The 27,453-nt window shown below is 36.2% G+C and overlaps 3 protein-coding genes across 3 annotated transcripts; 1 reads left to right on the top strand and 2 right to left on the bottom strand.

The window, feature by feature from the left end:
• Positions 1–1,408: 1,408 nt before the first annotated feature.
• On the bottom strand, positions 1,409–4,853 carry LOC137949037 (uncharacterized). The gene is made up of 2 exons (XM_068795295.1): positions 4,396–4,853; positions 1,409–1,822 (listed from the first exon to the last, which is right to left on the bottom strand). The coding sequence occupies exons 1-2, from the start codon at positions 4,609–4,611 to the stop codon at positions 1,592–1,594; spliced, it is 447 nt and encodes a 148-aa protein (XP_068651396.1). The 5' UTR covers positions 4,612–4,853; the 3' UTR covers positions 1,409–1,591.
• Positions 4,854–9,345: 4,492 nt separating this feature from the next.
• LOC137947950 (AP-2 complex subunit mu-like) lies at positions 9,346–18,020 on the top strand. The gene is made up of 13 exons (XM_068793822.1): positions 9,346–9,685; positions 10,463–10,640; positions 10,903–10,993; positions 11,209–11,303; positions 14,552–14,641; positions 14,722–14,770; positions 14,876–15,014; positions 15,914–16,030; positions 16,266–16,356; positions 16,511–16,653; positions 16,925–17,039; positions 17,516–17,560; positions 17,648–18,020. Exons 1-13 carry the CDS (start codon positions 9,603–9,605, stop codon positions 17,726–17,728), a joined length of 1,317 nt encoding a protein of 438 aa, XP_068649923.1. The 5' UTR covers positions 9,346–9,602; the 3' UTR covers positions 17,729–18,020.
• Positions 18,021–18,878: 858 nt separating this feature from the next.
• On the bottom strand, positions 18,879–27,062 carry LOC137948024 (AT-hook motif nuclear-localized protein 10-like). The gene is made up of 6 exons (XM_068793928.1): positions 26,942–27,062; positions 26,104–26,599; positions 24,908–24,960; positions 21,741–21,872; positions 19,667–19,828; positions 18,879–19,580 (listed from the first exon to the last, which is right to left on the bottom strand). The coding sequence occupies exons 2-6, from the start codon at positions 26,540–26,542 to the stop codon at positions 19,269–19,271; spliced, it is 1,098 nt and encodes a 365-aa protein (XP_068650029.1). The 5' UTR covers positions 26,543–26,599; positions 26,942–27,062; the 3' UTR covers positions 18,879–19,268.
• Between the last annotated feature and the right edge of the window lie 391 nt (positions 27,063–27,453).

Genomic DNA, 27,453 nt, shown 5'->3' with positions numbered 1-27,453 from the left:
CCTCAACTCGTGGGAGAAAGGGGAGGCTGAACTCCAGAAAAGTCTAGGCATTTACGTCTCCGTCATGGATCCAGTAGGGTGGAGAAGGGAGCTGAAGTTGAAGAAGTTGGCGAGTCTGAACCAGTGGGCTCTCCTACAGGGCTGGAAGGTGCCGGTAGACGTGAACGAGTTGCGGGAAGGAGATTATCTCGGCATCGGAGCATACCGTCATGGCCCCAACAAACAGCTAAACCTCATCCTTCAACGAATTCTTTCGTAGCATTACCATTTGAACGGCGATGCATATACTCCAACAACATATACACATCAAGATCATTCAAGAACCTACTGCTGCATAATTTCACTACTTATTTGATTTCATGTTTCAGTGTCCCTAAAAATTCGTCAATTCTTTTACTTGATTTGTATACCGATTATACGAGTTATTCAAATTCATTAGTAGGTTTATAGAAATACCAAATTGTACATAGAATTTCTACTTCTGTCAGTGAAAAAATAAAAATAAAAATAAAAAGCAAAGATATTTGAGTCTATTCAACCTGGCCCTTAAATCACAATGTTCAGAACGTTCTCTGAGAAAGGGGAAAAAAAAAAAAAAGCATTTGATGTCCATTATGCGTTAGCAACCTTTAAAAACAGATGGGGATGCAGATAGTCATTGGATTTTGAGATATTAAGGAACTATTTATACGGTTAGAGAAAAATAAAACGGCAAGTGACAGTATAATCTAATTCACTTTTGAGATATTAGCAACCTTTATATTTGAATATTATAAAACTACCTGAATAAATAGCAATATCCATGAGCCTAAACCATTTGATTAATGAGTTAATACTTGATACTTGATAAGTGAAGAATACCTAACTTTAAATTCACTAAAGTGAAGAGTGGGTAAGAAATGGATGGTTGGGGTTGCTTTTCCTCAGTAGCCGGTAAAGTATAAAGGATTTGGGAACTCAGACTTGGAGAGAGCCAGATAGCAAAAGAGAGAGATCTAGCAAGAGGGACTCTGGAAAGTAATGAGGGGAAAACAAGTATATATATATATCGAGAGATCAAGAGATCGAGAGATCGAGAGAGAGAGAGAGAGAGAGAGAGAGACAAAAAGTATTTGGGAGAGGGAAATAGAAAAACACTTCTATACCCAACCCAACAAGGCTCGAGCCAAGAACCCTACCTGATCAATTCTTTGAATAGAAGTGGGGGGTTGTACATGTGCCCCCGGGAATCAACTGGGTTACACAACCAAAAAAACCAAGTCGACTCAGCCGGGTCATCTCAGAGAGTCACCCTGAGTGAGTCACTGACCAGGGTCGACTGAGCAAGTCACATAATCTTGCTCATATAGTCATAACAAGTTTATTGGTAAAAGCAATATTGCTCATATTAGTCATACAAAGTTTGTAATATATTGAAACTTTTGTACTGAATTCTCACGTATATTCACACATAACACGGTAGATGATAATACACATGAAAAAAAGTGTATCAAAATAAATAAGAGGCTAGTTTTTCACAAGTTAGGTTCACATGGATATTCATCATTCAAAAAATGAGCCTTTAAAAGAAAGAACTACCTTTTAAGGCCATTCATACCCACTGCAACTTGCCCTTGAATTCCACACTTTGATGAATACTACCATCTGCTGCTATTACTTGGCTTCTTACTTTAGCAGGTCTTGTGCTGTAAATCATTTCAAACTTTGGTGGTTGGTTTCGATTCTCTGGCCGTGACACACCTGTATAGACCTCGTCAAAAAACTCCTCTGCAACATCACCATCTTCATCTATTTTAAGACGCTTAGCGTGCCACCTTAAGCCCTGAAAAACCAGAAACAGATGCAAAAAAAAAAAAAAAAAAAAGAGAGCTTTGAGAGATGAAGTAACAACCTTAAAATAGCAATATATTGGCTCCAATATAATAAAATATCAAAAAATAATACATCAGTTGGCATCTGAGCATCTTCACAGCCAAAAAATCAAAGATGTGGTCAAAAGGACACGTTTCAACCAATGGTTAGCATATGCTTACTAGGCTGAAACCCAAACCACTCTTTGCAGATGATTGCTTTTCTTTTCCTTTTCAAACTCATTTTTTGTTTCCTTTTGAACGTTATATGGCATGATTCTCAATCTCTGTACAGAGAAATATTGCTATGACTCCTAAGTTACAAATCAGTAGAAGTTACAGAGTTGTTAATGTTAACAAAAGAAAAGCTAACTTAGGCTGTTTATGCCATCACAAGAAGAGAAAATGACAAGAAAATCACTTCTTTGACTACATTTTCCTGTTGGAAAATTTCCCTATTGAAAAATAAATTGCCTTTAATTGTTGCATTTGTTACTTCTTGGTTTATCTTCTCCATTGCTTCTTATTAGAGTAAGCTTTTTGTAGGACAAGGGCAATTGATATGAATTCATCCCCTAAAACCTACACATATACCAGAAAAATTTGGTCAAAGGAAAAATTTTCTATTTGCATTTTTTCTTCTATGATTTTCTATTGACACCAACACACCCTTAGTTACTTGACATTTGACATTGCAAAAGAAATCCCAAAGAATTTCAATATTTGCTATATTATATATCAAGAAATCCATTGGTTTAATGTTGACTTGTCAAATGACAACAACCCTGCGTATTAGTCACCATCAACACTGCAAAATTTGGTGTTGATATGCAAAAATTCAGGAATAGTTTTGAACCAAAATTTAGGGCAAAGATATGGATTTGTTGATCTCAAATTTTCCAAAAAAAAAGTTTTTCCTTTTTGTGGAAAAGATATCATAACAAAGGTCAAATGGCACATTCAGTGATCTGCCTCCGCACTTTGTCAAAAGTTCTCTGAATGATTGGGTTTGGACAATAGCTTCCCCATAGTTGCTAACACCACAAGCATTTTCAGAGCATCATAATGCAGCCACATTTGGGAATGAAAACATAAACACTTTGTTACTCAGAGACGTATCAACTTGATTTAATTTGATTTCATTTTGAGAAAGTTAGATTGTATGTGATTTGATTCCTCTGCTTTTATTTTTAGTAATTTTTAATTTCCACACTGTACTTATGAGTTTTGACAGCTGAAGTTTTTGTGAACTAAGCATTTACTCAATGGCCAAAAGGAGAGGGGGGGGGGGGGGGTATACGGAGGTGGTTACATTCAAATATTTATATATATATATTGTTTTTTTCATAAATTTCCACTCCTATCATGTGATATCCAACCAATCTGATGTAAAGACATTACACAAAGTAAACTAATCTAGTTGATGGTACAAGTGAAGTTATTAATGCTTATTTTGTACCGGTGCACAAGGAAAAGACTGAATTTCAATTCAAACTGGTATAACCTCTACTATGGCTTTCTAAGTCCTGCACCAAATTTCTGTCTTAGAAAATGGTGCTTCTGGTATAGAGGTCACTGACTATGAACCATCAAGTGTCCAACTGCATTCAACCAATGACGTCAATGCAAACAACAGATTACCACCTCCACAACTTGGACACGAATAACACACCTCAAGGTATGAAAGAAAAAGGGAAGAATGGTTCATTAGAATAGTGAATGTTTTCATCCATGAGATGAACAAATCATTAGTCTCAGAGAACATGGACTATTGAGATTAACTTGAGTAAGGGATAAATGCTTAAAAATCATTTTGGCCGGATAGACAAAAGATATTTAAATAATCAGTTTCAACAGAAGCATGAGGCTACCAATCACTAGAGGCTATCGTTTTAAGTCTTTGAATTAGCATAGATATAAAAGATCAACATTCATTTTTAAGTCTTCATACTTGCTCCATATGGGGTCAATGCAATAAGTCGTCAGGGATGTAGGTGAATGAAGGGAGGAAACAATGATCCGGAGTAGCAACGTTGACCCTTGAAAGGCAAAGACTTTTCATTACCAAACTCATCATCTTATAAGTTTGTAGGATATGTCAAATGCTCAAGGTTGCAACCATTAACCAAAAGTAGGCAGAATTGCAACACAAAGAACACCCAATCACACCCCTAACTTGCCAACCTAGGGGTGCATGGAAAATTTACTGAATTTTTGGGATCAATCAGAATAAAAGCTAGAAATTAAGGAATCCCAAAAGGAGAATCTTAAATTCTCCTGTAAGCGTACTGCCTTTCTGATATTTAAAACCTTATTCCTTATTCTAGAATTATTAAGAATAATTGAAGTTAATGAGAAGTTAAAAATTTAATTCCCTGAATAGCGCTAAGAACTAACACATTATCTTTCCCAAGACCTTACAGCACACTTTCCCCTTCAACCTAATGTTGTTCCTTATCCTTTAGGATTATTCTAAAAACATCATATCTTATTCTTGAAAATGGCAAATGGTTCTGAATCAAGATGAGTAAAAGAAGATGAAAACCTGAACACCGCCTTGGCCGAAACTACATGGAGCAAGAAGGGGTCCCGGATGGGCTTTTTCCACAGCCACAGGTACCCGAATGCTGAACCTTTCGGTGGGGCCACGAGGTTGAGCCTCTTCCTTACGTACACGATCCTCATCATCTTCCTCGTTGGCTTCGTGACTTTCGTCTTTAAGCAAGCCAAAAATGCCCGCTATCCTTCTCAGAAATTTCATCTGCCTTCTTTGAAGTCCCCAGCAGAAACAGAAAAAGAACACCCCAGGAAAAGAGCAAAATTAGAATTGGGTATTCCTCGATCAGATGGCGCCGAGCGTCTTGGATTGTGTGAGAGCGTCTCACTTAAAGAGTTAAGCAAGATAAGGAGACGAAGGTCGATCGGAATTCGGAATCGTTGCTCGGAGATCCCTCGTTCGGTGTTTCTTTATAAACGCACGCATCCGCTCCGTCCAATGTTCTTGGTGCGTTCTTTTAGTTACAAAGTGACTGCTTCACTAAGCGTGTACTTAATTGAGAAGGCGAGCAACTACAGCTCGAGAGAGTTACCATTGCTTCTCTCGTTATTGGATGACAAAGGTCCAATACTGTCTGCCCACGTTGTCTAAGTAAGAAACGAGTATGCCGAACGTACGAGTGTAACTTGTAATTTCATTTCACAGCTGTCAGACGCTACACAAGCACGAGCTTAAGATAATTAGTCTAATCTACCTAGGGGTGGCTTCGAACCGAGCCGCTTGAGTTCGGCTTGGTGCCGGTTCGGTTCGATTCGTTATATTTCGAGCTCGAGCTGAGCTCGTTTAGATTAACGAGCAGAGCCAGGTTCGGCTCGCTGACTCGTCAATTTGAGCGATTCGGGATCAGTGGATTTGGAAAATTTTCGGGAAATGTCTCTTCCATTTCGTCTTACCACCTGCGAAACCCATACTTCTCTCTGCCATTTCCATGCCGTTTCAGCATGATTTCTCACGAAAATCGCTATCCGTCGACAGGTATTCAGGGGAAATAGGGAATTTGGGCTTCAAAGCCCTCGTTCTCCCTCTCCCTCTTCGATTCCTCAATTTCTTCCTCTGCGATTTCTTTATCTTCTTCCTCTGCGATTTCTTTCTCTTCTTCCTCTTCGATTTCTTCATCCAAAGTTCTTCCTCAGACGAAAAGGACGGTCCGACGGAAGGAGGTAAGATTTTTATTTGATCTTCTGTTTTTTTTTCGTCGCCGACCTAACCCTACAAAATCTCTAATTCTCGCTTCGTTTCAGCAATGCTCCTTCATTCTTGGAAAAACTTTTTGGATATCCGAACGACGAACACTCTGTTTCTATAAGTGAAATGTTCTGTATTAGAATGCAGTTATGCCTAAGCAAAGATAACGATCTGTTTTTTTTTTTTTTTTTGCAGATATTTGCAGCTGACAGTTTTCTTGAACTTATAGAGTACACTCGGAAGAAATCCTTGGAAGAAACTACCGGTATGAATTTTATTTCATGATTTTGAGTGTTGATAGCATATTTTGTTGACTGTTTGATATATTGTCATGGTTTAGGGACTTTTTTGGTTCCAGTCCAGTCTTGTGTCTTAGATCTGTAAAAGGTTTATATTTGTTCAATAGTACATAATTAGACAGGAATATAAGAAAATTGCCTGCCGCATAAGAAATGGATGTTGGACTGTTATGTTTTTTAAGATGTTCAAACCAACTTAGAATTTCGAACAAATGGAATTTCATTAGTTATTCCACATAAAATAATTTAAAAAGTTTTCTGTTCAATTTCAGGTCTTGGTGTGTGATAAGATATTCATTGTAAGTCTCCGTACATCAAAACTTTCCTTGATGTTGTACTGAATTAAAACATAAGGCTCAAAGAGGAGATAAGATATGGACAAGTGAAAGGAAATGAGAGAAGGAAAGATGCTTTGAGTTTAAGAGATCACATGTATTTTTTTTATGATTTATTTATCCGTTATGCTTTTAACGTCGTTTGTTGGCTTACACGGTTTCATACACTTTTCATGTAATATATTGGGCGGCTGGTCATGTCTCTTGATTTATCTATCTTCTCTTCATTCACCGTCTGTTATTGAGGAAATATAAACTTCCTATTTGTGTAAAGTTGGTTTTCACATGAAAAACATATTTTGAAGGTATTATTTTGTTATCATCAGATTGTTGGATAAAACTGTTACAGTCCAAGTGTTTCTGAAAGTCATTATAATATTTTAAAAACCATTTTTTTTCCTTTCACTTTCACTTTACTAGCATGTATCCAGGGAAATAAGCAATAGTTGGGTTGGAGTTCTGGAATTCAAATGAACACTACGCAAGGAGAAACACAATATAAACTTTGCACAGGCACAGACAGTGATACTGAATCTAGATTATTGTCCTAGGTATTGCTTTTTACTTGTATCTGTCTGAAGAACAAAGGTCATCATTATATTATTGTGAATTGAAATATGCTACTATTACTTTATACTGATTCTTTGTACATCATTACTCGCCCTTAGTACATAACAGTTCATTTTGATATTTTTCTAGTTTAATATGTAAGCAAGTGGGCATTCATGATTGCCTATAATCTCTGAGCATTGAAAAGTTTCATATTGTGGTTGAAGGTGCAGGAAAAGTTGTTGGTTTGTGGGTTAGATGGAAACTCTCTGTGTTTTAACTTGAGCTCTTGCATTTTGTTAAGGAAGAGATATAATGATCTAAATTACCATTAATTCAGAGGGCCAGTCTATACTGTGAGGATGGTGGATGGTGCAGGGATTCTTCTCAGGCATTAGGTTGCAGTTCTTGGAATAAAAGAAGTTATTTGGATGTTTATGAACCACTTTAGTGGGGTTCTTTGCTTATTTATTGATGCTTGTAGTAGACCTAAGTTGTTGTTGATTGTCTAGTATGTTTCTTTGGATCTATATAGGGTTTCTCTGGCATGTCTTAACTAGGAAGAAATTCTTAAGAAAACTGTGCTTAATTTGTGCGAGAATCAGCTTCAGGCTGTGTTGTTGAATTTATTAGTCGTGGTACTGTGTATTTTAAAGTTCTTGCTATATTGTGCTCCTAAAAGAGGATTAGATTTCATAATGTTTATAACACATGGTGAAATCATTTATAATTAGTATGTTTGAAGTGCTAATTAGCATTCCCACCTTTTCATGTTAAACCGAGACTGGCTAGTGAAAGATCCAAATATTAGAAACTCAAATGGGATATTTTTATGTTCTCTATCGATGGGGCATGATTTTGCTTTATTGTTCCCGATATTAGGTTGAAGTGTACATGTGTTATGGTCCCGGATCTGGCACAAGAATTCTTTGGGTGGATCTGCAATCTGCCACGGATTACCGTACAGATAGTAAGGATTGAAGGAAGACATGGAGAACGAAAACGAAAGATCAAGCCAAAGGGAAGCTTGAAAACCCTAGAACTCGTTCAGGAGAACTCTAAACCTCTTTACGCTAAATTTAACCTAATTCTTAATACTTCAATGCTTCCTTTTTTCTCATTACTCTTACCCTTAAATAGGGTTCACCCAGTTAGGGTTTAAGATAAAATATTACAAAAATACCCCTATAAATAAAATATTCCAAAAATACCTTGTGGCCTAAAACTGAAATAAATAAAGTAAATAAAAGAAAACACTAAAATAATAATGTTATTGCATGCATAACAACATGACTGAACTGAAAAACCATTTTAGTCTGCTTACCCACCAGTGTTGTTGATGGTTCTTGAAGGAACAGATAACTTTCGTTCACCAACTTTTTTTTTTCTGTTTCCGTTCACTGTCATTACATTATGCTTAGGCTATTAAGTTAAAGTTTATAGCGGAGTTGTTCTACTATAATGTGTTGATTGTTATAGGATTCAAATTGGTTATTGTAATAATCATGTAAAATATCAGTGATGGTGGTAGAGTAATAGACTCATATCATTCTTCCTTGGCACCAAATACAGTTCAAGCTTTGATTTGTGGCAGTGATTGGGTTCGGGTTATTCACGGTGTAAAGAAAAAACAAAAGGAGAATTTCTTTGATTAATTATTTATTATGATATTTTTTAGTTTTATTTATTAAAATTTTGTTTTATGATTACAGCCTGAGAAGAAGAGTGTGGAGATAATGCTACCAACTACATAATTTTTCATGTTTCTATCATCATGGTAATTTTAATATTTTTAACGACATTAAGTAACTAGTAGTGGAAGAGTATTTTTTTATCTGACAATAACTAATTTTATTTTTTTTATTTATGTCATAGGTGGAGATTTTGCTCATGCAGGGACGTATATTATTTTCTAGTATGAAGAGAAACAACTATAGTTTGTAAATTTATAATGGATTTATAGTTTTTATTTGGGTGATTGTAAATTAATAGTGATATTTTATTTAATTTTGTTGTGTTTGATTATTGTATAGAGTTTATTTATAATGTTATGCAGTGTATGTAGTGTTTAGACTATTTTATAGAGTGTATAAACAATTTCACGGAGTGTTTATGGAATGTATAGATAATTTTATGAAGTATTTATGGAGTGTTTATGCAGATATTATGTATATTGATTATGCTTAATTTTAAGTAGAGGTTATGATGAATTTTATATAGGTATTATATATATAGATTATGCTGAATTTTAAGAAGAGGTTATACCTAATCTTATACATATATTATATATATAGGTCACGCCTAATTTTATGTAGAGGTCATGCCCAATTTTATGTAAAATATATGTATAATTTTATATACAATTTATTTGATATATATTTTTTGAAAAATTTTAAATGTATATTGAGGCTCTGAGTTCGGCTAAAAATTTTGGGGGTTCGAGACAAGGTTCGGCTCGAACATAGGCCGGTTCGGGTTCGGCTCGACTCGGCTCGACCCTGGACTCTGTCACGTGTGACACAGAAAGCGAAAAAGAAATCCAGCGAGGAGAAAATTAAGCAGGAGGTGGATGGAAAAATCTCATGTCACTGCCCGTCGTGTCTCTCTTTCAATACTCAGCCGACGACGAGAACCAAATCCGCCGGAAAAATATTCTGAGCTCCACTTGGAAATCTAGATCTGTATCCTGAGAGTTCCATTGTTGTGATCGCTCCTGTGGTGATCTGCTCTCGTTTGTTTTCTTTCTCATGACAATCCGGAGATTCCAGCTCTGTTTTTAAGTGTGTGAGATCGGTTTCAGCTCCGATCATAGATTTCTGGATCCGAAATGCCTGTCGCAGCCTCGGCTATATATTTCTTGAACCTCCGTGGAGATGTTCTTATTGATCGCCTCTATCGTGACGATGTCGGGTAAAGCCCCTTAGAAGTTTCTTGGTTTTTCTATATTTCTTCTTCCCGTCTGGAAGATTCTTTTTTTACGACCTAAATTTCTTATGAGTAAATTTGATGTAATCAATATGAAATGTTTAGAGCTTAGGAAGAAAGGCAATGTATTTAAGCGATTAGTCGGGATTTAGTGGATCTATGTTTTCAGTTTTATGTCTTTTACAGTATAGTCCGCATATAAACATATATTAGTGTTTATGTTGCTCATTCAGCTCATCCTCAGTTAAGAATCTGGATTCTTGAAAAAGGAACTACTGAATTGCGTGTACCTAGATACCCCCAGCAATATGTTGATAACGCAGTCTTTTCTGTTTTATCTAGTCGGCAATTGCTCAAAATAGAGGAGTAGTTTGGGAGAAACAAATGTTGGCGATTCATGTTGATAAAAATTCTCTGTTATGCTCGTGGGATAATCTGAAAGGTGGAAATGGAAACTAGAGAAATTTGTTGGAAAAACGTTTTTGAAGGACTCTTCGATGCTTATACTTTAATAAAGTCCTTTCAACTAATTTTTTATGAAAATAGAAGGAATCTCCTTTTTTTTTTTTAGCTGTGATAGTGGAAAAGAAGGTCCTTTTCTTGCTTTTGTGACTGCAGCGTCATGTCATCTGGACTGCCCTGTGTCTTACAGTAATAAGAATATTTTTCTAATAAACTATTTAACTTATTGTGTTCATTTCTTTTTCTTTGAATACCTGAATCACTGTATTAATTGCATTTTTAACTTGTTCGCTGCTGCAGCGGTAATATGGTGGATGCATTTCGGGTGCATATAATGCAAACGAAGGAACTGGGTACTTGCCCTGTTCGTCAGATTGGAAGTTGCTCTTTCTTTTACATGAGAATAAGCAATGTGTACATTGTCATAGTTGTCAGCAGCAATGCCAATGTTGCATGTGCATTCAAGTTTGTTGTAGAGGTATCATCCATCTTTTTTAAGTTAACTTCAGCTGCAAATTGATAAAGTGGGGAAGCAGTTATTTTAGTCTTTCTGTGTCTTAATTTTGTCAAACCACATTATTCTGTGTTATAATTCTTTAATGTGTTGCCATGTAATCAGTATGTCATGCTCAGTCCTATTGGTCATAGCACTTATTAGAAGCTCAGTTATGTAACTCAGGTTCAAATGGATATTCATCTGCAAGAAAGCTGATACAGTTTATGTCCTTTTCTGTGAGCAGGCAGTTGCATTGTTCAAATCATACTTTGGTGGGGCATTTGATGAGGATTCTATTCGTAATAACTTTGTTCTTATTTATGAACTTTTGGATGGTATGCTACCTTATTTGGATATTTATTTGGATATTTATTTGCTACTCTTAAAAACATCAAGGCATTGAGAAAAAAACTTCTTGGATGCTACAATATGCTAATGCTGGAATCTTTATAAGGTCTATCTTCAACTAGAAATTAAGAAAACTTATATGAATATCTGTTTTTCTGTTGTCAATTATCTGAAAGTTTTAGTATCCACCCTTGTTATGCAGAAATTATGGATTTTGGTTACCCCCAAAATCTTTCTCCCGAAATTTTGAAGCTGTATATCACACAGGAAGGAGTTCGGTCGCCATTCTCATCCAAGGTCAGTATATGAGAAGCATCTTCTACAAAATTTATGGATGCACTTCACTGGGGGGATGAGGGGAGGCAAGCAGAATAGAATTGAAATGCCAAATTTCAGGATTTTTAGTAATGCATTTGTGAACCGGGGCATTACCCTGCTCTTTGAAGTTTAAGGGAGCAACTCATCCAGAAAACAGTCTTTAAAAAAACTATTGGACATACAGGCTTCAGAAAAAGTTTTATAAGATTCATAACCGGTGAATACAAAATGGCAAATTGAACCTTATGAATAAAACTCAGTAACATTTAATTATATGCAATAACTTGATGTGCCCAAAAGAGGCTAATTACATCTGAAATTTGTGAAACTACTCACACAGCCCCTATAATTTTTGGTTACTGTCATTTTTTTGCAGTCTGTTTCCATCAGTTAACACTGACTGGGAGATAAAAGGCAAAATACCATTCTCTAAGGTTATTGTGTCTGCTCTGAATTATGAGCCTATGGGCCCATTACAAGAGACATGAATATATTTATATTTCTTTTCTCATGTCCTAGATAGTTAACTAACAGAAGTAGATGTAGATGGCAAGGGGTGAGAGCTATAAAATTTTGAAACTATGAGGTGATTTAGCAAAATTTGAGGAATAAATGAGGTACTGGTACTTTTTGAAGTTTGCATAAGTGCAGAGTGACAAACATACCCCTCTTTGTAATTAACAGTGCTGATATATATATCTTTTTGAAATTGTGCTGAACAGTTCTGATATTAGAAAACGTAAACTTGCACGACTAACCAAACTGTCTTGAAAGTTCATCTTCAATGGTATTTCAATTTTTATATGAAATGAGTAATCTATAAACTACCCATCAATAGTAAAATACCAAAAATATTCATTTCAGTATGAGCTCAACAAATTTGGGGTATGTCCATGATTTAGGCTGCCATTTAAATATTCCTTGATTGTTGTAATTGTGTTTGAAAAATATGTGATTTAGAGAGAAAATAGAGGAGAAAAAGTGGCCTGGATGAACAACAGCCTTGCTGCCTTGGTGGCAGTGCCAGAATCACACGCCCTTCTCTTTTTATAATCAGGGTTTTAAGTGAAGGCAGTGCCAGAATCACATGCCCTTCTCTTTTATAATCAGGGTTTTAAGTGAAATTTTACAAAAGGACAAAAATGCCCTTCAATACTAAAAAATACATAACTCCTAAAATACATGTCTAAATTGAATGGAAATTGAACCAATGATAAAGTAAAACATTGTCTATCTAATAACTTTATTATAAGACAAAAATATAATGTGGGAAATGATCAAAATACCCCTGGACTGGTATTTTAACACTCCCCTTCAAGCTAAAGAGTAGATATCAAACAATCTCAGCTTGTCACTGATGGACCCATGTTCACGCCTTCCCAATGGCTTGGTAAATATATCTCCTAATTGGTCTGAAGATTTTACATAAGCAGTTATCACTTTTCCCTGCATCTCTAATGAAGTGGCAATCAACCTCTATATGTTTCATTCTCTCATGAAATACAGGGTTGCTGGTAATAAAAATGATTGCCTGGTTATCACAATTTATAACTATAGAGTTAGGTAACTTAAAGTCAAATTCAAGAAGAACATGCTTAATCCACATAAGCTCATTAACTGTCTGAGCCATTGCTCGATACTCGGCTTCTGCACTAAGCCTAGCCACAACTGTTTGTTTTTTACTTTTCCAGCTTACCAGGTTGCCTCTAACAAAACAACAGTAGCCTGGCGTAGAACGTCTATCCATCTTACACCTAGCATAATCGTCATCCGAATACCCAACTACACCAACTTTGCCATTCTGAGTATACAAAAGACCTTTTTCCAAGTGCATCTTTCAAAGTACTTTAAAATCCCCTGAGTAGCTTCTAAATGGACTTTCTCGGGATTTTCCAAAAACTGACTCACAACTCCCACAACAAATGAGATATCCAACCCAGTAACTGTAGCATAGATCAGTTTATCTACTAACCATTGGTATTGAATTTTATCCTTGAATGTAGAACCCTGGGTGTCATGTAGATTATTATTAACTTCTATGGGGGGGGAGTCTATGAGTTTAATACCTAATAAACCATACTTCCCCCTACACGTGAGGGGAAGTGTTAAGGAATAGTCCCACATGGATTAGTGAGTACAAGATCTTGAGTTTATTAGTTGGGAAAGAGGTTTCCTAAGTTGGCTAGTCATTTTGGGATGGGCCTTGGACCCAACTTCACAAATTTGTTAAAAGCTTGTTCTAGGATGATGTAGGCTATATGGATGATGATGCAAGCATTAGGTTGATGAAGCTGGTAGATTTGAGGAATTTCTTCAAATTGGGATCATCAAACACCTCTAAATCCCAACAATCAATCAAGTAGAAGCAATAACCATTAGCCAATAGGCTAAGACAGGCAGAAAAAGGGAAAAATTGAAATTTTTACCCTACCAGTCCAAAAATCTGGGAAAATCCTTGAAGGAGTTTGCTGAAAATGGAAAGAAGGTCCACAAAATTGAAAGAAAATCTGCCCAAGATTTGCATTGCTGCTCTGATGCCATGAAAAATATGTGATTTGGGGAGAAAATAGAAGAGAAAAGAGGAGAAAAGTGGCCTGGATGAACAGAAGCCTTGCTGACTTGAAGACAGTGCCAGAAAGGCACGTCCTCCTCGTTTATAATCAGGTTAAGCGAAATTTTACAAAAGGATAAAAATACCCTTCAATACTCAAAAATACATGTCTAAATTGAATGAAAATTGAACCAGTGATAAAGTAAAACATTCTCTATCTAATAGCTATACTATAAGACAAAAATATAATGTGGGAAATGACCAAAATACCCTTGGACTGGTATTTTAACAGTGTTAATTTAAAGTATCAATTTCATTGGTGTTATATTTGTTTAACTTTTGAATATTGTGTAAATGCATTAATTTTTGTGTGAATTAGAAGTACACAAACCTCTATTTTTGTGGGACTTTTTTTTTTTTTGAATGGTGAAAAAGATGTTATTGAAGAATGAAGAGTGTAGAAGCCAAGGAAACAATCTCATGAAGCTTTAATTTCATCTGATATCTTTTTATGTTGATAAGAAGGCTTATTAATTTGTGAGTTTTAGTTAAGCTTTAAAAAGTTCAGTTTCACTACTTGCCCTATGTCTCTATGCAAAATATAGCTAACTGGTCTTTGTAGGTAGATTTAAGCAGTCTTAGTTAACCAATTTCTGACATTTGTATTACTTAACAGCCCACAGACAAGCCTGTTCCGAATGCAACTCTCCAAGTAACAGGTGCTGTTGGTTGGCGTCGTGAAGGCCTTGTGTATAAAAAGAATGAGGTCATCTTTTTCTCCTTTGCTTGCTATTCTTTATGACTCTGCAACAATCTGGTCCTACGCTGACAGGGTTATTGTTTCAGGTTTTCTTGGATATTGTGGAGAGTGTGAATCTGCTCATGTCTTCAAAAGGTAAGCATATTTGTTCAGTCAGTTGTGCATTTTTCTTGTTTTTAAAGCAAATAATCTTTGATTAAGGCGTTCGATACCTAAGTCAAATATGTTTTGTGATTACAGGCAGTGTTCTGCGATGTGATGTGACTGGAAAGGTCCTCATGAAGTGCTTCCTCTCTGGAATGCCTGATTTGAAGTTGGGTTTAAATGACAAAATTGGTCTTGAGAAGGAATCACAACTCAAAGCTCGCCCATCTAAAAGGTATGTATGGCATCCTACTTTTTATTTCTGGAATAAAAAGGAACATAACATTTGCAAACCTGCAGTTCTTAGGTTCTCTTTGTGTATCTCGACATTTACATAAATTGTGCTTAGTGCATTTTCCTCTCTTGATGATTATTAACTTTTGCTTCTGCACTCCGATTTTTTTGGATAGTATATAAATTAACTGTTAGAACCAGGGCTTTCTGACCCGAAATTGGTACCTGACTTGGGTTCTTGAAAATCCAAGTAGGACTGGGTGAGTCGGATCGCGACTCACAAGACTGGTAGCCAGAATTGGGGTGAGTCACCCCTAATAGAAGGGTCGAGTCTGAGCCACTGACCTGACCTGACTGCTCTTGAATCCGAGTTGACTCAGCTGGGTCGTGGGTCGACTTGGCAAATCATAAAACCATGTTTAGAACTTCTTGTCATAATGAACCAGATTTCCATAAATGAACTCCAGGTTTATAAATTTCAAAAAAGAAAAAAACATGTTTTCTGGGCTTAATAACTCCAGCTTTTTTTGTCATTTTGCTTATAAGCATCATATGTTCTGTCTATTTTCAAACGCTAAGTGGTGTTATCCTTGGCTTAATATGTAGTCCTTGTGTCAAATGAATAAATTACTTTAAGAGATTATAATTTCCTTTTACAAAAAAATTGATGGCAATTGCAATTCTCTTATTGATGTGTAAATATTTTACTAAATTTCTTTAAAACTGTTTCCTCCGACATTTTTATTTTATTTAAATCCTAAGTGAAGACACCTTCTATTTGCAAGTAATGTGTCTTGAATTTTACTGGACCCTGTGTTGGAACCTACCATTTGAAACTGTTGCAATTTTGTTACCTTCTAACTGAGCTGCTACTTTGTTTTTTATTTTATTTTATTTCAGTGGAAAGACCATTGAGCTTGATGATGTTACTTTCCATCAATGTGTAAACTTAACAAGGTTCAACTCAGAGAAGACTGTCAGTTTTGTTCCACCAGATGGTGAATTTGAATTGATGAAGTAAGATTCTGCTTAGCCAACTGCAGCTCTTGCATCTAGGTCTATATTATCTGAACTTTTTATTTATTTCATCCAGGGCAAAATAATTACTGTTCTACATTTTATTTGTTTTAGAAATTATTTTTTCAGATATTACTGTCTGCTAGTTGACTCATCTGGTGAAACATTCAGCAAATGTCATTGTTGTTTGTTGTGAATCTCAACTTTAACATCATACTGATAACAATTCTGATAGGTACCGAATCACTGAAGGTGTAAATCTTCCATTCCGAGTGTTGCCAACAATTAAGGAACTGGGTAGAACACGGATGGAAGTGAATGTTAAGGTATGTCATTGGCACTGCATATCTCATCATGCACTGAATGAAACTGAAGTGAAATAATTTTGCGTAATTCTCAAAAAAATTGACACTGCATGGAGGTGTGCACTTCTTTCCTGTGATGTGGTTCTACTGTAACCAAACTGCTAGTAATTTTCAGGTGAAAAGTGTCTTTGGTGCAAAAATGTTTGCACTTGGAGTCGTGGTCAAGATTCCTGTCCCAAAGCAAACGGCAAAGACAAGTTTCCAAGTGACAACTGGACGTGCCAAGTATAATGCTGCTATTGATTGCTTGGTCTGGAAGTAAGGACTCAATTTGCCTAGAATGATTAATTTAGAATTCTCGTTTCTGCAACTCGTGACTGTTCAAGTTTTAAGGACTCCTTGTGATAGTGTTTGGTTCTGCTTGTGCAAGAATGTTTTCAATTTTTATCCAGCATGTGAAAATTATAAGTATGAGCAGTGAGTTTTAAATTAATGATATTCCATTTGGTGAACTTGTAGCATTCTCATTCCAGCTTGAGTTTATTTATGACAGTTTTATGCATCACAATGAATGTTTTCGATCTTGCAGGATTAGAAAGTTCCCTGGACAAACTGAACCAACATTGAGTGCTGAGGTTGAGTTGATTTCCACAATGGCAGAAAAAAAATCATGGACAAGGCCACCCATCGAAATGGAATTTCAGGTGCAGTACAATGAGTATTCTTATGCTATTTTATGTATTCTAAATGCAATAAGATACGCAACCCCTTGCAAATTAATGCTATAGTCTGTTCATTAATATGATACACACTTATGTTTGTGCTGTTTCATACCTACAATGCGGATCCTCTTGAGCAATGGTTTTCTCTAGTGAGCGTCTGTATGTTGTCTCCTATTTCTTCTTTCGTTGTGGATGAACTGTTTTTGTTCTATTTTGTCTCACTTGCTTCACATTTCTTTTCACAATAACTTGTATAATTCGTCCATTTTTTTTCTGTTCCCCTTAGGAAAAGGGCTAGTTGATTATTTAAAAGTTCTTGGAGCTATCATGAAAGTAATTAATACTTCATATATAGTATGAGTTTGGATTCAGCATTTGCATACAACGAAGTTTGGAATCTTGCTGTCATACAAGGCAGAAATCAAGTGATTAAGTTTGTGGGAAACTTGATTTTACAGGTGCCCATGTTCACAGCATCTGGCTTAAGGGTCCGATTCCTTAAGGTAAAATTGAAACAACTCAGCAATTCGTTTTTGTACGATTGGCAATGAAATCTAAACCATTTGCTATTTTTCATAATGCAATAACAGGTTTGGGAGAAGAGTGGATATAACACAGTTGAGTGGGTTCGCTATATCACCAAAGCTGGGTCATATGAGATTAGATGTTAGATACTCAGATGCCAGTTTTTTTTACTATTGACAATTTTTCTGAAGACGTATTCGAGGGGGAAGCTCAGCCAGTGAGCCAAAAATGAAGTTGAGAGGGAACATAAGTCTGATTATCCCCCACCCCCACTAAAAGAGCGATTGATGTAATATTCTTGTATTATTATTGCTGCAACATCGTTTTTGGGAATGGAGATAGCTGTCATTTTTTGGAGTGGGAGTTTAGAATGGAATAGTGGTTTTGTGCAAGGGTTGAGTTACTATCTCAAATATGGAGAAGGATTTTCGCTTTCAATGTTACTTCATCAATGGAGAGATTCACAATGCCTGGCTTCAATTGTAGAGTGCAGGAAGGCGATGTCACAGAGTCAAGAGTGGTTACGGGGTGTAGACAGTAGAAACAACCATTTGATTTATGGCGTAGTTCCTTTTTGATTTTCTAATTCAGAATCGTGTAAACGCTGCGTAATAAATGGAACTCGAAGCCGCCTGGCGTTCGCAGCTGTATATATCATCGTGTGTATTGCTACTTGCAAAACATTTAAATAAGGTGAGAAATTTACTTTGTAATGTAGGTTGAACGTGGAACAGAAAATTGACAGAACTAGTTAATAATACGGAAGAGAAGAGAAAGAGGGTTTTTTTTTTTTTTTTTTTCAATTTGTATGTTTATTGAAAATGAGAGTAAATGAAACAGTAATATAGTTTTTTTGTTTTATATATTTGAAAAATAAAAGAATAATAATATTTTTAAATTTTGATAATTAAGATTTTCTCTAAGTTTGTTTTTCTTTTTCAATTTTATTATTTTGTAAAAGAAAATTTATTAACTAAGAAAAATAACTTCATCTGCTTCTGTTAATTGAAGTATCTTTATCATTTTAACTCAGGATAATTCTCATCTCCAACACATTCTGGAGAAAGTTGTGAGGAACAATTAACAGAAAATGATGCTTCTGCACCAAACGTGGAGCGTTCTTAATAAAGTTGGAATTGTAAAGAGTGTCTGCTTACGAGGATTAAAACCATAATCATCATCTTTTACAGCTTTAAAAGGAAGAACACTTCAAAAGTCTAGTGAAAGGCAGACTCGGGACCCAAATCGACACTAAGGTCTCCACATTCTCTGGAATCAAGTATCAAACACCATTCAGCAATAAACTGGATCAAGGTACGACCAGAAAATCCTTTCTTCACACACAAAAGTCAGCAGAATTCAACTTCAATCATTTACACATATCTCATGTTAACAAACTCTGTTATTTGTGAAACCACGTGGGCCATAGGCAGATTTCTTACACTCTCATTCTTAGTACAAACTACAAATGACAAAAACAATAGCAGGACATCTGCTTGACAGCACAGAAGACCATGATCAGCTGCTACTGAAGCATGAATGTCTAACATTTAACAAAAACATGGCGGAAAGTACAATCTCCATAACTAATCCTGTGTGAAGCCTCCACTTCCCCAGGGAACATCAAGCTCCCCATAACTCATCGTGGTAGACTATTTATAAGTTAAACCCAAGAGATTAAGACTTTCATTTGGGTAATATTTTTGTGTCACCATCATGCCTGTGCTGATTGGTAGCAAGAGGACTCACCCAACTCATCGTGGGATATCCAGACAAGTGTTGTATAGATTGATTGTTGTTGTTGTCGTTGCAAGCTCCTGTGCTTTGGTTGATGGGGCTGCCAGGTTCAGATGATTCACTTGAGGTTCCTTGAGAAGGCGGGCTGGTCGCTGCTACTGGACCCATGCCAGCCATTTGTATGCCTGCGAATGGAGATTCACGATTTCCTGATTCAGGCTTTGACTTCTTACCATCAGAAATAAAACTGCCCACTACTACCTGATTGAATGTGAGAGGTTGGACGTATCAGTACCAAAAGTAGGACAGTGAACCAAAAAAAGGGGTTTTTTAAGGTGCATTCAAACCTGTACTGGTGATGCAGCCATTAGCATACCGGCTACGCCACCACCCAAAACACGACCATCAGATCCAGCTAATGAAACACTTAAACCACCAGTTCTACTTCGAGTTCCACCACTCTCGGTTAATAAGAAAGAACCAGAGAGAGAGATAATCTCAAAACGGCCCTGAATGAAAAAAAAGAACCTTGAGGAAATGATGAATCTTGTGTTCAAAACAGCTTACAAAAAATTAATCAAGATTTCATACGAAGAGCAGTTTAATCAAGACAAAACAAGTGCAAGAAATAGTCCAGCTGTTTTAACAAAGGCAATCTTTCTCCTTTCCCGAGCTTGTCTTATTCACATAATAAGAGTTACACTACAACTCTCATAAGCAAACAACTTCATGACATATTCCATAATCACCACTTTAAGATCAACCTAAAAAGTGCCCAACCCGTGATCTTTTTTTATTTTTATTGAATTGTTGATAATTTTATTTCAAAGAGAAAAAGGATAGATCAAGGGAATTTAACACCCAAATCAGCAGCCGAATTGGCTGATATAAGTACATGAGACCAAGTACAAGAGATAGTGAAAACAATGTCCAAAATATCAAGAAAAATCTGCCAGTGACACAATGGGGGGAGGAGGATGAGGTGGAACACCATCCGATAGTGGTCAAGAGATAGCGAAAACAATGTCCAAAATATCAAGAAAAATCTGCCAGTGACGCAATGGGGGGAGGAGGATGAGGTGGAACACCATCCGATGACGACGATCACAAACACCTCACCACATTCTCTTCAATCATCATAGCCACCAAATAAAGCTTGCATACCTCATGTTTCTCATTGTTTTAACAGTAATATTATATCTCAAATTTAACTAAAGCTATAAAAAAAATCTGGTGGACGGGTCAAGAGCCTTTACAATCAACTTACAGGAACCTTCTCCTCCTATCTCTGCAAAAAGATATATCGGTTGCTGATGTTTTTGAAGATAATGGATTGAACTTACACCCTAGAAGGGGTCTCACTGATACCAAGGCTCTGGAGGCAAGTAGGTTGATGGAATCTCTACAAACCTAAAGACTGAGGCCTTTAATTGCGGATAAGATGATATGCTGGCCTGATAAAAGTGGTATCTTTATAGTATCCTCTGCTTACAGCTTCATCAACGGTTGACATACAAACCAAAGGGATCATGAGGTTCTTTTTTCATGGCGTCCCTATGTCCTGCCAAAGATAAAAAATTTTGTTTGGAGTGCTTACCATGGAAATATACTATCGGCAGATGTGCTCAGAAGAAGAGGGCATCCAGCAATTGACCCTCTCTGCCCCCTATGCAACTCTGAGATTGAATCAATCAACCACATTTTGCTTCACTGCTCATTTTCGTGGAGTATGGTCTTCCATTCTCAATAAGACGGATTTAAAATTCTGTATGTCAGTGGATCTGATTTCGTTTAGTAAGATGCTCATTGGTACTCCCCTCCCTGGGCTTGGTAAGCTTCTGATTTCCGCATGCACTGGTTTTATTCCGTAGGGGCTTTGGAATGAACGTAACCGGAGGTGTTTTGATACTAGAAGTAACTCTGTGACTAGAGTGGTAGATTGTGTGACTGGCCAAATCTCTACTTGGCTCCTTACTGAGAAGCTTTTCTCCTCCTTTGCTAGTTCATCCATCCATGATAATTAGAACACTATTGCAAATATGAGGTGTGGGACCAAGACCTGGGTCATGCAAGAATGGACCCCCCTAGAGTTTGGTTTCCTTAAGTTAATTTTGATGGTTCCTCCCAGGGTAATCCCGGAAAGGCAAGAATGGACCCCCCCTAGAGTTTGGTTTCCTTTAGAAAAAAAATGTTACAAAAAAGGCCTAAAATTATCTACCATAAAATATACATGTTCCAACATTCTTTACAATATTTGAACCATTGTGTTCCACCAAATGAGTTGCTAGAAGTGACTAGGCTTTCGTTGTAGAATGTTCTTGATTTCAGAAAAAAAAAAAAAAAAAAAGCAGAAATGTTCTGTAGCTTCCATAATAAATTGGTGGTAAGCATAAATAGGGAACTCAAAACCTCCACACTGACCTCGTATGTGACAGTCCCACCAGATGTTGCCGGTTGGCGAAGGGTAACATTACAAATTGCACCATTTGCTGAAAGAATGCAAACCGTGCGTGATCCTTGCTGTGAAAAAGCCATGATCTTTGATGCCACATCCTGCCGAGCAAACATATAAAATGGATCCAACCAAAAAGTCCAAGTTCAGATCTGATATCAATATTTTTCAGAAAAGATGAGCAGCATTTATTGTCAGATCAGCAGACAAACCAGGGGAATAACAAGGCATCTATCATAAATGACCATTGTCTCATGTACAAATCTTTAAAGTTTTCCGGAAACATAAGCAGCTTTTATTGCCAGACAAACCAGGGGAATAACAAGATATCTATCATAAATGACCATTGTTTCATGTACAAATCTTTAAAGTTTTTCATCATCATAATTCGACCAAAGAAAAATAAGATTTTTCTCCATGGATACTGAAAGAAAGTTCTACGAAAAGAATATAAAAATGCTCTTTTAGGTACTGCAAATGATGAGGAACATTATAGGATAATCCAACCAGGTTCAGCTAGACTGTAAACGATCTGCAAAACCTCCTTTCTACATGAATTTTGTTTGCCATGGACAACCATTTACTTGAATGAGATAATTTGTCACAACGACAACATACAATTTCATTACATAAAAGTGACATCTCATTCAATTTCTCTATTTGAAAAAAAAAACTAATTCTTTTGGTTTCAGACTTTGGCAGAAGAGTGGTAATGAAAATATATTATGATATAATTCAGAGCAAATAATTCGAACTAATATACCTAGGCATAACCAAAAATCAGAAGTTCTTGTCAGTTTTTAAGGAGAAAAAGGAAGCACCATTGCCACAGACAGCACTCTTTTCTCATTTTCTGATTGTATCTCTTTAGTGTTTCTCATTTCTAGATTCCAGCTCAAGAAATAAGCTGCCATACTAGCCACCTTCTTCACATGTTATGCAAATTAGATCAGCTTCATATTACATTTTGAAAGAAAGGATCAAGAATTGCACAAATAATAGGCTCATTTACCCTAATACAATTTTAATTAGTTTTCCAGAAAACTCAATACATTGTACTTGCCTTTTATTGTCGTTATTGTCAATTTTATGAATTTACCATTTTCTCTTCTTAGATAAGAAAGAGATTTGTTAGATGTAATTTCAGTTTATTTAGTTTGCTTAACTTTCTTATGGAATCATATATCTCGAGGTGCAAAGGAAGCTGAGACATTATTGAAACTTTAAACATATTTTGTGTTATAAATAGGAGAAAGGGATGAACCCAAACCCTAATCTCTCCCATACTATTCCTACCTCAAGTATTCTCAATTCCCCTCTCTTCACTCACGAAATCTCCTCATTCTCCTCTTCCACCCACTTGAGCAAATTCTGCCAAAATTAAATGGACACATTAAACATGCCAATAAAAGGTGAATCTCCTTCTTGGTTTTACCTGTATATGGTCCCAAATTCCTAGGTCAGCTAATTCTGTTGCTGATTTGCTTGTTAAGTACAGAGCTTCCCTCCAATCCCTTGTTGTAAAGGGTATACTCCCCTAGCTTGCTTCCTGTTGGTGCTTTGTTTGGCTTAATAAAATCTCACTTTATCAAAAAAAAAAAAAAAAAACAAGTTGCACACATGGGGTTCTTAGATCTTCTTGACTAAAATTCATTAGGATGATGGTATTCTTCATAAGATAATTGATGTCTGGTTTCCAGGATGGACATTCATTTTTCAGTGTTAGTACCTCAATACATTAGTACGAAAACAAGAAAAATAGTTAAAAGTATGTAACTAATCTATGCAACTGAAACTCACAAAACCCTGTTTATGGACATACATCCATAGTTACAGTTCAGTTTCAATGAAGTTTATCTACAACTAGTCCCTTCAAGAATAGGTTGACTTGCCTATCTAGCTGGCTAAGCTTGTTAATCTTTTTCCTCTCTTGGTTGTTGGTGATGACATTCTGACTCTGGAAGGCTTTACCCATTCTGAAACAAACGATTTTTATAGGAGATTTCAAACCACGGCATATCCTAAGGTCAATGTATGATCCTCAGTCACCTCCTTTGGATAGGTAAGGCAGCTATTGCATAGATTATCAAGACAGCCTTTATCAGGGAAGACAAGATCTGGTCTTGGTTGACTCTAAATTACATTTATCATTTAACAAGAGGCTTGCTTCATAGAGAATAGGTATCATATATCATGCAGAAGTTATTGAAATAGTAGAATAGAAGACAAAAATAGTTTCATACCATGTTTCAACTACTTAATTCAAACTGCCAACAAATAGTGTTAGCTTTCAAACAGAAACTTTACAAGTTCTGCAGATCACCAAAAAGTTTCATCAATAACAATAACGTTCCAACAATCACCCAAAAAGCTACAAGCCCCAATAGTTTCATACGAATCCTGAAGATCACCTGAAATTTTGCTTGTTGGCTTTTTTTCTGAAAGGAGTGAAAACTATAATTTATTAAGAGGGCTCAAAGAGCATTAGGACAGAGAGGTATAGAGGCTCAAGAAGCTAGTTAACCTTTTTGTGGTACTTTTGCCAATATATCACCAGTGCACGTGTGGATATAATTCTAGGTAGTTGCATTTGTCATGAGTGTACAACAAATAAAATAAGTAACATAGAGGTATATAGGGCTCAAAGAGCTTGATGACCTACTTTAAGTGTGTGTGTGTGTGCATGTGTGTGTAGGTAGGTAACTATAATATGTAAAATGACTATCTTTGTCATGAATGTACAAAAAATAAAAATAAGCAACATATTTTATAACCATCAGTTTACTGAAAACATAACGGGAATTCTGCTCCAATAAGAACAAGAAACTGGCCTTTGGATGGCATCAGTTTGGATGTTTTAATGTCTTTTGGTAGCATCAGTTCACATCTATTACCTGAATAAAATGAACTGAATGAACCTTGAACAGAGCCCACCAGATAACTCAAATATAGATTATTTTATTGACGAACAATCATGGTCGAATTTCAAAACAGTTGACTAATTCAACAGACCAATTTAAACATGCACTTAAAATGGAGCATGGCATATGAATTTTCCATGATTATCTCCTTTCAGCAACTTGAGAAAACAAGCTTAAAAAAACAAAAAAAAAGACAGCAAGCATTAGTGAATTACCTCACCAGCTTTCACTGTAATTATATGTGGAGTAAAAGCAAGACCTGCAGAACCTGCCAATCACCCACTGATAAGCACACCCTACTGCAAAAAGCAAAAGCAACCATGTTTGCCTAAAAAGTTATAAACACATATGCAGCATGGTGTGAACCACATAATGCATAGAAATATCAGATAGAAAAAATCTTTTTGGTTTGGACCATGAAACACAAGGGGCAGTATATTGACCATTAATAACGTAAGCCCTTCCAAAGGACATACCGGCCAGTAATCTGTAATGGTCCCAATTCATCATCAGTACAAAAAATTCTAATCTCACTAAACTTAACCCCTAGAAATGATGTGATGAAAAAAATGACAGCACAATATTAAAAAGGCAAATGTTCCAAGACAATTTTTTATTCCTACCAATATGTGTAAACAGTTTCTTTGCCATTATCCTCTGTTTTTGCCCGTTTCTATAAAAAATTCCTTTTTTCCCTTGTATTTTTCCAACTTTTACTATTACAAAACTGATTACATATTATTGATTTTATGAATAATGAATATCTTTCAGATCATTATTGCTTATATATCTTGTTACCATCTTCAAAAAATTGATGTAATTGACATCAAAATTTTAGCAAATCATATTTAGAAGAATGGGCCTGTGAGTGGATTGGACAGGGACACTTCACAGTAGTTGTTGAGAGACCAACAAAGAAAAAGAAGAAGAAAGAAAATGCATAGGACGAAAGTGGTATGGGAAGACTTGAAGAAAGATAACTTAGAGATGAGGTTACCTACAGTTAAGTAAGATGGAGGAAGTAGATATTTTATCCGTAGGTAGTTGGATAAGGCTATGATGATGATGAAGATGACGATGAGGGCTGCAATGACAAGATGTTCTCTAGCTAAGTTGGTACATCTTACTGGTAGTAACAACAGACCCATGTCAAAACATGAGAACGCGCAGAAATGAGCTCAATTGAAAAGAATAAGAAAGTACTAAAAAAGCCTTGGCTATATTTGTGAAACAAACTCTCTACCTTCCATCTTATTTGGTTCAAATGTTAGTACAGAACATTATCTAAAAGGGGTGAAATTGAATATTGAATACTCTGACGATAAAGTGAACAAGATAAACAACAATACATAAGAAATGTGCCTCCACAAAACAAGCACAATAAAGCAAGCAAAAGTAGGAAAGGAAGTACCTAAAGCATCCAGTTGTTGTTTCTTCCCTGACCCAGGGGGGCGCCCTCGATTCCGCTTAACCAATGGTTCAGAAGTATTTGAATACCCCCCTGATCCTGAAACTGCGGACAGAGGGGTCAAAGCCAAAGCCATATTACCATCAGGTCCATACTTCCTTGGCCTTCCTCTTTTCTTTTTTACAGGTTCACTCATGCTGAAGCCAACACATGATCTCATGGCAGAAGATGCATCCCCCTGATATGGGGAGTTTGAAGTATCATTTGGCTTTGATACAGAAGAAAGTGCAGCACCAAATGGAAGTCGCATAGCCTGGATCATCCCTGCTGAATGGGTAGTCATCATTGAGGTATTTGGCAAGTTTGATCCATAAGAATTGGAACCCACAATCATTCCCGTAGGCTCATTTGGGGCCAACTGTGCAGGTTCTCTCGAGTCCATTCAGAAATGTCAAGCAGCCCCTCCAGTTTTCTCCACTCTTATAGCAAGGTAGAGTTTCTTCATGAAAAAAAAAAAAAAAAAAAGAGTACACAGATGAGTTATTCTCATGCCAAACCTACGCATTCAGAAAAAAAGTAAAGTAAAAAAATCATATCACAACTCATACTAATGCAGAAGCGAACCACAACCACCACTGTCGAGATCTTTTAAAAGATAAAAACATAGAAATCTCAAAAATAAAAAGGCTGCAAATGGGTTCTTCATTCACAAAAAGAAAATCAACTAACAACAACGCCTCAAACACGAGACACTACCACGGCGAAAAAAATAAAATAAAATCATGGGCATATCAAGCAACACTTACTAAACAAAATGCGAGATAAGAAACAAAATTTCTACCTTGAAAGAGAAAAACAAAATACTCAGGGTCAGAAATTAGGGTTTAACCAAGTTTCTACAACAAGCTTTTTTCCCTCGGCTTCCCCTTTTCCTCAGCAGTCAGACCCGTCCAAAAAATTAGGAAGAATGTGAAAGAAAGTGGAGACACTCTTTTTTCTCTCTCCCCTTATCCTTATTATCTAAAATAAATTAAAATTAGCAAAAATCTCTTTAATAAACCCCTGATTATTTCCTTGTTCTAATTTTGGATCTTCGATTATTACAACATAGACCTAAATAACAATTCGAACCATGAAATAAAATAACATAATTAATCCATAATCTTCGTGTATTTTACTTATTTTAAAATATTAATTAATTAATATTTTTCCTTATTTGAGCTTGCGTCTCTTCGCGTATTTTTCCTTTTCCCTCCTCATTCATCCTCGTTCAAATGTTAGGGTTTTCCCTTCGCACGAGACAAACGCGCTCGTGCCTACCACATTGCACCGGGTCATCGGACCGGGTTGATG

The sequence above is a fragment of the Aristolochia californica genome, unplaced genomic scaffold (assembly GCF_029961685.1).
Source record: "Aristolochia californica isolate CCGP_79_NKW_82.1479 unplaced genomic scaffold, dmAriCali1.0.hap1 SCAF_13, whole genome shotgun sequence".
NCBI classification, from domain to species: domain Eukaryota; kingdom Viridiplantae; phylum Streptophyta; class Magnoliopsida; order Piperales; family Aristolochiaceae; genus Aristolochia; species Aristolochia californica.
Note: the sequence above shows the minus strand (reverse complement) of the source record. Positions and strands in the feature narration are given on the sequence as shown.